We start from the raw sequence: 12,730 nt of genomic DNA on the forward strand, positions 1-12,730 counted from the left end.
CTTGCCTTGCTACTTCCTGTTCCTTACCGACTGAGCAGTGCAGTGTATCTGCTGGCTGATGACTATACAAAACCTGAAAGTGTAGAGAACAGGTAGTTGTTATATATTAAAACTCTGTAAATCCATGAAGCCGGCCGGTTAATTCAGTTCTTACTTCCAGACGGGTGGGCAGGAACTCTAGGACAGGTCAGGGTTGTTGAGAGCGTGAGGCATCACTCCCGAGTCCCATGCCCCTTCTCAGGGGATCCTGTGGCCTTTGCCGCATGGCCGGGTGGCTAATCAGAGGAGATAAAACATCTCTTTCATCTTTCGCCTCCTTTCTTTTATCCTCAGTCAACATCAGGACCATGATCCCTTGAGACATGACCGATGCCCGTCGAGTCAGAAATATAAGACACACCTGGGACATGTTTCCCCCAGAAGCGTAGTCTTTACATTCAGCAGCAAAGGTCAAATGGGTGGAAGATGTGATAATAAAGAAATAATAATAATAAATAATAAATGAAGGCACAGTTTAGTGTTCTTTATATGCATTTGAGCATGGTTCAGTGGAAAGTAATGTGACAAATTGATCTTTGGATGTTAGGACTCTACTACGTTGTAAAAAAGTTGCAAAGTAGTACAAAGATGTCCAATGATAAAACACTTATGTCTGTACTAGTTAACAGAGTAAACATATATACAGAGTAAACTTAGGAGGTGCAGTTTTCTTTACTCAGTACACTTTTACGCCACCACAGCTGCCTCTTTTGACACTTAAGTTGTACCCACAAATGCATGTATTTGTATTATATAGTTGTATTTTGCTAGGTTTCATATAAAAAATAAATAAAAAAAGTTTGTTTTTCTTTTATAAAAAAAATACGTGTCGCAAAAGGATAACAAAAATCTAAGCACATTCTTTATAAAAAAGAATCAATTAGTCTCCCTGCATAAATTCTTTTAAAAAACAACAAAGAAATCTGTATTTAAGAGTCTTAGACCCTTCCAATGATAAATAGTTTGTCATGATTCGATTAGAAATAACATGCACAATATTGACACAAACTTAGGTGTCCCGTATACGGGACGGTTGACAATTAACAGGCTACACAGTTTTTGTCATTACCTTTAACCTTTAACAACGTTAAGGCTGCAAAATACCGTTCAACCAATTGAAACGCAGTATATTATGTGAAATAATACTTGATGTGATATTTATAAATTCCTTTTTTATAGTAACTTGAAACTGTAAAGAAAGATCATTTTTCTTTAAAGCCAGATACGAAAGCATTACGCCCCGTCCTTTCTACTCATTAAAACTACTAAGTCACTCGCCCTTACTTCCTACGAGCCTGGTTAAGTGTATATTATTGCTCTTCGCTGCCGTTTAATAGGAGAACCCGATCTGCAGTAACAGTTTAAAGACATCTGATAAAGCCACCATGGAGAAATTATGCTAAAAAGTCTGACTTTCGATGTCTCCCCCACGTGTGATAAGAGGGACAAAAGGGAATTGGTTACACATTTACGCATGGAGCTGAAAGCAATCACCTAACGCATTGAAACCTGCTAAATGCTTGAATGTTTTTATTGTTAGAGAGATATGCATGCTTATGATCTCTCGATCTCTCTTTCTCTCTCTCTCTCTCTCTCTCTCTCTCTCTCTCTCTCTCTCATGGGTTATTCCACGTTGACCAACTCTGTCTGTCTCACTTTGACCCAGTGATGTGCATACTTCTTATGGCTCATGCCCTTACAAATTTGCATAATTTAATGAGATGCATGGTTGCATGGGTTTGGGAATGGTTGATCGTCTTACATTAACCAATCACAATTGTTTATGCCTCCCTAACAGTAGCCGACGAGTTTAACCTCACACCCCGCAAAGAGACGATAGAAGGTAAGGCAACCGATCAGGGACACTCATCACACTAACCTCACAACATTGGATCTGTGCGTCTGTTGGGATTTCATTTTGGTGGGCTTCAAATGGTGCAAGTGTCATTGAAACTTGAGTGAGTATCTAATAGGTCACTTTAGTAAAGATTTAGAAAGCAGTTTCCTGTGTAGTCAGTACAACAATGCAGCTCACTAGATTTTGGAACAGACCTACTGTACATAAACCACCAGAGACCACCAATGATGGTGGAAATTAGCAACAAATTTAATCCGCGTTTGGAAAATCCTCTAAAAATGGCCCTCTTGTCTATCAGTAGGTGTTAACTGTTACCAAATGAATCTACAGCAAAAGGTTGTGTGCGTTTTGCTTGTTAAGAAAGTTGTTTGAAGTAATTGCCATCAAAGGGTGTTTCTTTCTGTTTCCTATTGTGTTATAGTGCTGTGATGTTAAATAGATGTTTTGGCAACACATTTTTTTGGGAAAGCAAAGCTTATCCAGGCTGTTCTTCAGGGAATGTGATGAAAGAAAACATTAATTATGCTGAGGGGTACTGGGATGGAAAAGTGTGTGTGTGTGTGAGAGGAGGGATTGCTGGAATTCCATCTGAAATAAAGACCCACGTCAGGCAGGCCTGTTGGCTTTCTACAATTAATCCATCAATGTCATCCGTTTGGAGTTCACGGTTCTTGTAACCACACAGGGAACACATGGTGTGCTGAATGAAGGAGGTACAGTAAAGGGTTTTAAAAGGATTAGTTCACCCAATAATTTAAAATGTCTTATCATTGTCTAACCCTCATGCAATTTCAAACCTGTATGAGTTTCTTTCTTCCGCCTAACACAAAAGAAGATATTTTGAAGAATGTCGGTAACCGAACATCATTAAACCCCATTGACTTCCATTGTATGAACACAAACCCACAGACTCGAGTCGCATTATATGGTCTTTAGACTGAGTAATGAGGTGATTTGAAATAATTACAGTGAAAAAGTTGAGAACTCTGCCAGAACTGAAAATTGTCATCATTCATTCTGTGTGAGATTTTAGTATAGCAAGTGAGAAAAACAAAAGGCAACTTGTAATAGGCAGAAGGGTGTCGTATGAAATAAGAGGAAGACGCATGGCGAGACGTACAGTAGTATATGTTAAACAGAAATAGAGCAGACAAGGGATGAGCGATAGTTCTGAAAGAAAATGGAGAAAACAGACCAGACTGATCTTCACTGAAGTCAGATAGAGAAACAATAGTCTTTTGTTTCTAGACATTTGCAGATTTGACTGTAAAAATAAAATACATATTAATGATATATTATTAACACTTTGTTTCTGCTGTCACACCATAGGACACATGTACAGTATATTTGTCCACTAAACATATGTACAGGATATATCAAATTGAGAAAGTTTTTGCATAAAACAAGAAAACTATAAGCCAAAGAAAAATATACTTTATTTAAGTAGTTTTTTAGTTTATTTTTCTTAGCCAGTTAGCAGATATTTCTGCTTCTTTATAATTCGACTCACTTGATCTTAATATTTTTAGAAAACAATATTTAATAACTTTTGTTATTTTGCCTTTCATGCAGAATATTATTAATGCTGTATATTCATTCAAAAGTGATATATAATGGTTAAGAAATGCTGGAAGTGAAAAATGCTTTATATTCAGGTGTGCATAACTATTAAACATGTTGTCTTTTACAGATAAAACGTGTCAAAAAAGACATTTACATTTCGCAGACACTTTTATCCGAAGCGACTTACATTGCATTGTATTATACTTTTGTTTCTGACTTTATGCAATACCTCTGGATCGAACCCATGACCTTGGGATTGCTAGTGCCATGCTCTAACCACTGAGCCACAGGAAGAATGCCATACTGCAATATCAACTTGCAAAATAATTATCCACACACTGTATTTATACTGGAAAACAAGACAAAAGTATATGAATGTAAGAAAATTCTTTTTTTTCTAGTAAAATACCTATTCAACTTGACTTTTTCCAATCACCGAACAGTCAACTCTTGCCATTTTGTCTGTGCAATATGTCTTAGATAGCCAGTCGACAGAGTGTGAAGTTCTTATACACCTGAAACCACTCAACTGTAATGAACTACCACCAGGATTTCAGTTTATGTTCAATTACTAGAACCACAACCTCAGCTGTGTAAAATCCACCGTGTCCCTTGCTTCTACGACCTAATAAAGTTGCGGTCGAGGGCAGCCAACATACAGCGAACAGTCCAAAAGCAGCTAGACATTTGCTCCAAGATTTATGGAGTGCCGGTGTGTAACTAGACATGACGTGTAATAATGATATTGCCGTCTGACAGTTTCATGATTAAGCAGAAATGCTGATGATGGCACAGCAGATTTTGAGCATCACTGATATCATTACGCCAAATGCACATGGCCATGACTTATCGGCTTGCGGTATTTGCGTTCATTTGGACAGATGTAAAGAAGGGAGGGACAACCTGGACATCCTCGTGTCCACTAATAATCCAGTACACGCAGGAATAACTGTAACCCCGAGACTCTTTCAATCTTCCTGGACACACCAGGACAAAACCTCCTTGGCGGCTGCCGAGCTATTTTAAGCCTAATCACCCTTTTAACTTGATGCATTAAATTGCAGATCGCTGAATAAAATTAGGAGCGATGGATTGTGCTTTTATACACCAATGCTGGGATGTGTTAGCTCGAGGATCACTCATACGAATATTGCTCAGCCATTTTAACAATAGCACGACCACAGCACCTGAATTAACAACCGCCGGTTATTCATCGCATAAATGAGCTTTCTTTTAGCATTTAATGGTAATCACTCTTGAGCACCCAGGAGCACAAGGTGCCTTTGTGGCCTTTGATAATTAAAGAGATGTGCATGTTATTTTTATATCGATATGTCATCGGAGTTGTTATCTCTCTTCGCTTCTTATATTTTCACTTTTGCATTACAAAGGAGAACTGTGGAAAAACCAAAGGGACATTATAATGCCTTTTCTTTCATTGTTCTGCATAAGTAGTGTTTTATATTGAAATAATTATTATGTCTGTTAAAGATACAATATAGGGCTGTCACAACATCCCATGTTCAGGAAGACTATGATTACCGTGGCCAAAACGTCACAATAATGATTTTAATACTATTTTTTTAAATTGAAAATAAATAAATGCTATTATTCAATTTTATCTTTGGTTTTGTTTACTTCATCTCTCTCTTTCTTGCTCAATGGATCACAGTTAAAATACTATGTGAAGGAAGTCAGAGAGTGTTTATAACCATTGTGGCTCTTAAGGCAAAATTGTAAATTTGTGCAACACTAGATTCTGACCGATAAATATTAACTTTATTTTAATAATTAGGATTATAAAATATGTATTTTTATAGTTTACAAATATACCGTCCTATAGTGAAACGTCGAGCATTCAGAAAACAAACTTTTAATAAAATATTATTTAAATTTTTCATATTAATATTTATAATTTAAAACAGAATACAAATAGTTTTTCTAAAATCAGGACAAACGATTAATTTGTAAATACCCATAGCGATACCTCAAGTGCCTTACTATGCTATTGTTTTCTTTGAAATACTTAGAATAATATTGTGTTACTTGCACTATAGTTTTTCTTCTTTTTTATGTGATGTGTCATGCTTTTTATGACATAGCTTCGATTACAATGTACATCCGTAGGTATCGTGGTATATATCAAATTACTATGGCATTTTCATCAGAATATATCAAATACATCATTGTTTATAATGAAAGTACCATGGCTGTGCTATTGAAATCCCATTTTGTAATCTATTTGTAAACGTATCTCTTTTTTTTCTCTCATTCATGCCTAGATGAGAAAACCCAGAGCGCAGGGATGAGCGTATATGACATGTGATATAAATCATACAGAGGTTTGACCCATTGAGGGTTGCCTGTCAAAATCCTCTAAAAACACACACACACAAACACATCGAGACACAAAAGCAATGGCAAGCTTTCTGGTCCTTGACTTGCTTTGCATCAAGACGATATAATGCCTTGACGCAGAATACAGAGCAGGCTTAGTGGTTTGATTATTCTGAGATTCAGAGAGATGTAGATTTGTGTTTCCTTGAACCGTGCCATCTGCCTGAGCTTTATGTGCTCAATGTCTTTGTGTTTGAGCCCCTGAACTTCAGATTTGCACATAAGCTTTGAAAGGCTCATGTTCACATGTTGATTAAGAATGATTCTCTGGCATATTGGAAACAATGTCATTTCATATGCTCGGCAGGCTTGCTTGATTCTTTCATTTCTTACAGTAATGAACAGAAGCTAAGAATCCCACACCCCACACATACGAGAATAGATGCTTTAAGTGAAGTGGAAAGAGACGGTCTTCATTTGTGTGCTGCAGCGTTCACAAGATGACTTCATCCTTTATGAGCGTTTTTCAACTGTGGCCAGTTTTGCCCTTTTGGTCTTTTACGAATATTTTACTCTCACTACTTTTGAAGCGTTTTTCTCAGTCATACCTTTATTTCCACCTCAATTGTTTTGTGGTTATGGTTGACTCCTGAGTCTTGCTAATTTATAGCCAGCATTTTGTCTCCTAAACACAGGACATGGACTTTTATAATATCTCAACTTTTCGATACAGTTTTTTGAAAATTAAGCACACTAAATGTATCGGTTACCTTAATAACCCAAAAATGAAAGTTCTGTCATCATTTAATCACCTTCGAGTTTGTCCAAATCTGTATACATTTCTTTGTTCTAAAGAACACAGAGAAAGATATTTGGAAGAATGCTCACAACCAAACAGTTCTTGGACACCAGTGATTACCGTAGAAAGAAAAAATATTCAATTTTTTTTGTCCTTTAAACACAAAAGAAGATTTTTGGAGAATGTAGCTCAGCAAACAGCTCCGGGGCACTTTTGACTACCATTGTCATTTTTTCTACTAGGGTAGACGATGGTGACCAGGAACTGTTTGGTTCCAAGCATTCATCCAAATACCTTTCTCTGTTTCATCAGACCAACGACATTTATACAGATTTGGAACAACTAGAGTAATTTGTGAGAGAATTTTCATTCTTGGGTGAACTGTCCCTTAAAAAAGTTTTTATTTTTATTTATACGTATTTTTTACATTCTCGTTATTCAAACAATTTACTCTGTGGTAACAACTTACTATACTAACCTAACCTTTGCTAAATTAAATACCAACATTTTTATGTGGTCTTCTATTCTTTGCTGTGGTGCAAATGCTGCCATGTCAACTATACACTGTAAAAACTGGTAAGTTGATACAGCTTGAAAAACAGTTGGAAACAGTTGGCTTATTTTGTTAATTAAAAAAAAGCTGAAATGAATTGTAAAGTCAAATTGATTGTATATAAAAATATGAAAAAGCGTTATTGTTTGTATAAAATTACTTTAAAGCGTTTAATTGGAATCTTTTTATAAGAGTTACCCCAAATTTGACAAAACACATGGCTCGAAATTGAACTTTGTCGAGGCCTTTTTTGTCATTTTGGAACAGTGCCTTAAAGACAACCAAGGCCACCAAGCAACTGTGTTTGCGCTGGCAAAATGTTCATTAAATTAAGAATCAAATCTTAGTCAAGTCTCAGTATTGGCGCTGGCTTGGATAACCATTGGCCTCCCCAGTGCAGGTTTGCTTGGTTAAAGGATCACAAAGGTTTTAAAAGCGCCTCAGATGTTGCTACCAGTTGCGAAAGAATGATAACAGTTGTGGTTTTAGTTTGGATTACACCGCAGTCCTGGCGCTCTGCCTTCCAATGACTACCCAAATCACCTGTAATCATTACCAAACCCTCCTTCTCCTCTGTGTCTCTCGTTTACATACTCGCCAATGTTTCAGAAGCGCTGTTCCTATTTCACGAGGAGGTAATAGATTTCTAATTGTTTCTCTTGCGGCGTAGGGGGTTTATTTTGCTTAGCTAATCTCTGTTTTTGCTTCGTCCGGGAGCTCAGCAGGCACCGAACACGCTCCATTTAGAGCTCTGAAAACAAGTCAGGAATCTACGGGAAGATGTTTTCCGTCCAAACAGTCGAGTCCACCGTAACGCATCATCTGAGAAGAACGAGGAATAGAAAGATTGAGAGACAGCTGTGTTTTGACAGTATGTAGGATTCCAGTTTAGATTTGCTGAAATGGCAAAGTGGAATTCCAAGGAAGTGAAACCTGCGTCATTGATTAAGCACCTCAACGAAAGAACCATGTTCCATATGCCGTCTTTAATATCAATATCTTCAGACCTAATTTTATGTGAAATATCATCGTGCCCAACCACGCGATCGCAGGTTCAGGGTCACGGTTCTAGAAAACCTCACACAGGCGTTCTCTGACAGACCCGCCAATGCTTCAAGTCTCGCCTCACTAGCCAAATCTAAACAAAGAACAGCAGCCATAGGAAAAATAATTACGGCTGTCCAAGTGGGAGAACATTAAATGCAAACAGAGGTAGCGGGGGTTGCGTTTTCAGCATCGCAGCCGAGACTTTTTCCATCAATACCTGTCGCGAAGGTCTTTAACACGAAACGGGCCATTCGGGCTATGCGGGCGAATGGAAATAACAGTCTCTGCTACGCTCTCGAGGACAGCAGAGCTGCTGTTGGTTAACGTTTGTTTAGAGATCATTTGCATGCTAATTGTGTTAGAACGCGCACATGCCAACCCGTCACGCTATACATTTCAATGAGATGCGCACAGCTGGACTTACATTAATGTATCATCTGAGTTCATCTGAAAGGTTTCATATCCTACGCAGCAGTATCATACATCACTAAACCTAATGCGCTTGAGGGTGTGTTGAAGAAGCACTCATGCATGCTAGCATTTATCTACGTTTATTGTTCGGGATATATTGTATGGGACTATTTTATCCCAATCGTGCAGGTGGTTTTGATCATTTTGGGTAGTTGGCAACTGTTTCAGAGTCTGTTCCGTATGGCTTATACACAATTATACACACAATAACGCTTACACTGGGAGCTAAATTAAGCTTTTTTAACAACGGCCAATGAATTGAATTGTGCAAATTTAGCTGTTACAAATATTTCCGTACATGCAATGAATTCTGTTTGTTCCATATGCCGTCTTTAATATCTTTTCCATATGCTGTCTTTAAACATATTTTTGTCTGTATGATAATGGGAGTTTGATTGACACTCGCAGAATAGTCAACCCACCGTGATTTTTTCATCTAGGATACTTAATACATTTCATCACATGGAGTCAGAATAAAGACAGCTATGATATGCCATGGCATACTGTGATATTATAAAAAGAGTTTTTGTTGAGGTAGTTCTTTTGACTGGTTTGAATCGCACAAATGCATATGTCAGGGTCATGTAATGTTTTGGTGCATTTCCTTTTAAAAAATCATGGCAACACTTAACAATAAGGTAACATTTTTTAACATTTGTAAATGCCTTAGCTAACAATGATCAATATGGTTTTTTAAGCATGTAGTTAATATTGGTTACTGTGAGTACAGTTATATTGGCTCATAATGCATTCACTTATCGTAAAGAGATAGTTCGCCCAAAAATGAAGTTGTTCCAAATCTGTATAGATTTTTTTGCTCTGATGAACATAGAGGATGATATTTGGAAGAATGCTTGTAACCAAACAGTTCTTTGCCACCATTGACTACCATAGTAGGAAAAATTACAATGTAAGTGCCCAAGAACTGTTTGATTACCTACATTCTCCAAAATATCTTCTTTTGTGTTCAACAGAACGAACACATTTATAAAGCATGTTTTCTACTATGATAGTCAATGGTGGCCAAGAACTGTTTGCTTACAAGGATTCGTCCAAATATAATCCTCTATGTTCATCAGAATTAAGAAATTTAAACAGATTTGAAACAACTTAAGGGTGAGTAAAAAGTGAAAGAATTTTCTGTTTTGGGTGAACTGTTCATTTAAGTTACAGCATTGTATTTTAAACATGTTTCATTAAATGCTACATTTAACATGACGCAAGATTAATAAATACTGTAAACGTATTTGTATTGTTAGTTTGCATTAACTAATGTTAACAAATACAACCATACTATTTCCCAGAATCATTCTCCAATGAATCTTTCTTACGTTTGGCCTTTGCAGGCTGTTAGTTTTTTGACCTGTATATATACACACATATCACAGACCCAACCATCCAACACCCGTTTTCTCTCAATCTGGCAACTTCCAGAATTCCTCCTCCACAGGATTTCATAAGAAGGATTAATGTTGTCTCCGTGCAGGCGGTTGTTTGAAGTGCAGGCCTACTGTGTCTTTGTAAGGGGCCCTTAACAGGGAACAAGTGGATTAAAGGCATGAAAAGGTCATTAAGCAGGCAAGTTCGGGGAGTTTCGGGCAGGACCTGCTGCTAGATCAGAATGGTCTGACTCTGCTGTGTTTAGTCTACAAGCATTGGCTCTTCCTCCTCCTTGTTCTCCACATCCTATCCTCCACCTCCCCCCACGACCACACAGAGAAGATAATGGGCCTCATATTTGGGCCATCCATCAGTGCCTTAAACTACAGAGAGCAGTTATGTGCTCTCTCTGCCTCCTATAAATGTAAAACGCTTACACGCACATACACATTGGGGAGCAGATGCAAAAATTACCTCAAGAGTTAAAAATGCGTTGGGTTTTTTTCCGCCTCGTGTGACGGATAACGTGGCTGACGCCTCACTTCGCATCCAGAGGAGCCATTTATACTCCATATCATTCCATCTGCAGATAAACATGACCTCAATATGCGCATTTGTCTTAAAGAATTACAGAAATGAATTAGGAGAGAAAGATTTATTGGGAATTAAACAATTTCTTACACGTGTCCTCTCTCATTCCACCCAAAGGCAACTCAACGCGAGACGTTGGACCGTCGTTGGGCCTAAAGAAGTCTAGTTCCTTGGAGAGCCTCCAAACAGCTGTTGCCGAGGCTACGCTCAACGGAGACGTCCCTTTCCACAGGCCCCGCCCCAGAATCATCAGGGGAAGGGGATGCAACGAGAGCTTTCGGGCGGCCATCGACAAATCATACGACAAGCCAGGTGTGATTATAGTCAATAATGATGAAGACGACGAGGGCATGGAGACACGTGAGTATGCGGTCACTAGCAAACATCCCCAGTCCTCTTATTGCTATTGCTCATACTGAAGTCTTCTTCAAAACATGCATCTGGTGTGCTTTAACTGGTCTCACATTTTCTCTTATTGGATAAATTAAACATAAAAACCCAATATACTTCAAATAGATTTCCAAGTGCTAGTGAGCAACCACCCCAAGGAACCATCTAGCAACTTACTAAACACTTGCAACCATGTAGCAATGCCCTGGCAAGCACCCTCAACATCCAAGCATCATTTTGCATTGGCAAACGACACTTTCATTGTCTTCAGAAAAAGCTTGGTTCAATTTTATGCCTAATTGGTTCAACCAGTGCTTTTTGTCCTTAAGTTTGCCTTTTCTCTTGTATATTGAAAATGGCAGCTCATGTAATCACTGCGCTATTACCATAATTGCATAAGCACCATAAAGGCAATGTGACACAATATCAATGCCAATTACATCGGTTGTCTTGCACAATAAGTGGCCAAGAGCAACACAAATCATGCCGCAATTTAGCCTGGGTTCATAGTCGGTACTCAGTAGGGAAACAAGGGCTGAGGGTCCCACAGGAATGTCTTGTGAAGATTAGAATAGCAGAAGAGATGGCTGCTCGCTGTATGTAGGTCAGGCCCTCCCTTCAAATCTGAAAAGGAAATAAACAGCCAATAAGCATGTGTATACATTTCAGTATTCATTTAGCCTATGATGAAATTTATTTCCAGACATTCATGCTGGTTATTTTCTCTAATGGGACTTTAAAGGTGTTTTAAAAGACTTTAAATGAGTTTAGAACAGTTTGCTTCGTCTTTATGCTAAGAACACATAATATGTGTGGGATTGTTATAATGGTTCAGTGGTTGCTTGAAGCTGCAATTTGTATTTTTTTTTCATTATTTTAGATTACTGTTTAATTTATTAAAGAGATCTACTTATGAATACATATTTATTTATGTATATGAGTTTAATTTATTAGTTTATTGAAAAATACTCCTTAAATTTTTTTGCACAAACATATTTATTTATTTGAGTTTAATACATCTATGAAATGTTTACTGTAAAACATTGCTGTACTTTTACAGCAGGTTCGCCAGTAACTTACCGTAGATTTTTCTTGTTATGTAAATTAATCGTAATTTAAGAAGTTTCTTTGTTACTTATTAGCAAGACAAAAATGGTTAGGAAGAAAGCATATATTTGCAATGTTGTTGTGCTAATGCCAATCTCTTGTTCTCATTTTGAATCTTAAAATAAAGTGTTTTAATTTTGGTTCAAGGAAAGTTTAACTTAAGTTGAAAACAGTGCTAATAGGAAAGAATTAAATCTACAGTAAGTTACTGGCATGCCTGCTGCAAAACTACAGCAAATTGATACAGTGTATGAATATGAAAATATTGATTCGTGACTACCAATCATTTAAGAAATACAAATAAGTTCTTAGTCTAAGAAGGTTATAACTAATAACTATAGACGGTTACAGATATTACTGGTAAATAAATTATTTTATTGTTTAAATTTAATTATAAAATACATTTTTCATTTTATTTAAAAAATATATTATATAAAATATTTTAAATTTTTTATTGCATACAGTTGTTTATTCAAATATTTGGATCCAGACTAGAAAATGAATAAAATAAAGTAAACAATGTGACAAAGATTTAAATTAAGTCTCCGTCAAATGCTGTTTTTTTTCACCAACAGTGTGTTCAGATGAGTTCATG

At 37.1% G+C, this 12,730-nt stretch overlaps 1 protein-coding gene across 3 annotated transcripts in view; it reads left to right on the top strand.

Moving 5' to 3' along the window:
- The window catches only part of pard3aa (par-3 family cell polarity regulator alpha, a), a 363,711-nt gene that overhangs the window by 236,732 nt on the left and 114,249 nt on the right, over positions 1–12,730 (top strand). For 2 of the 3 annotated variants that reach the window (XM_056738007.1, XM_056738009.1), the window contains 2 exons: positions 1,838–1,882; positions 10,756–10,998. In XM_056738007.1, the coding sequence (XP_056593985.1) occupies positions 1,838–1,882; positions 10,756–10,998 (288 nt within the window). The remainder of the gene's footprint in view (positions 1–1,837; positions 1,883–10,755; positions 10,999–12,730) is intronic. The other variant, XM_056738008.1, reaches the window with a different exon arrangement.

Source organism: Triplophysa dalaica, chromosome 23 (assembly GCF_015846415.1).
Source record: "Triplophysa dalaica isolate WHDGS20190420 chromosome 23, ASM1584641v1, whole genome shotgun sequence".
Classification (NCBI taxonomy): Eukaryota; Metazoa; Chordata; class Actinopteri; order Cypriniformes; family Nemacheilidae; genus Triplophysa; species Triplophysa dalaica.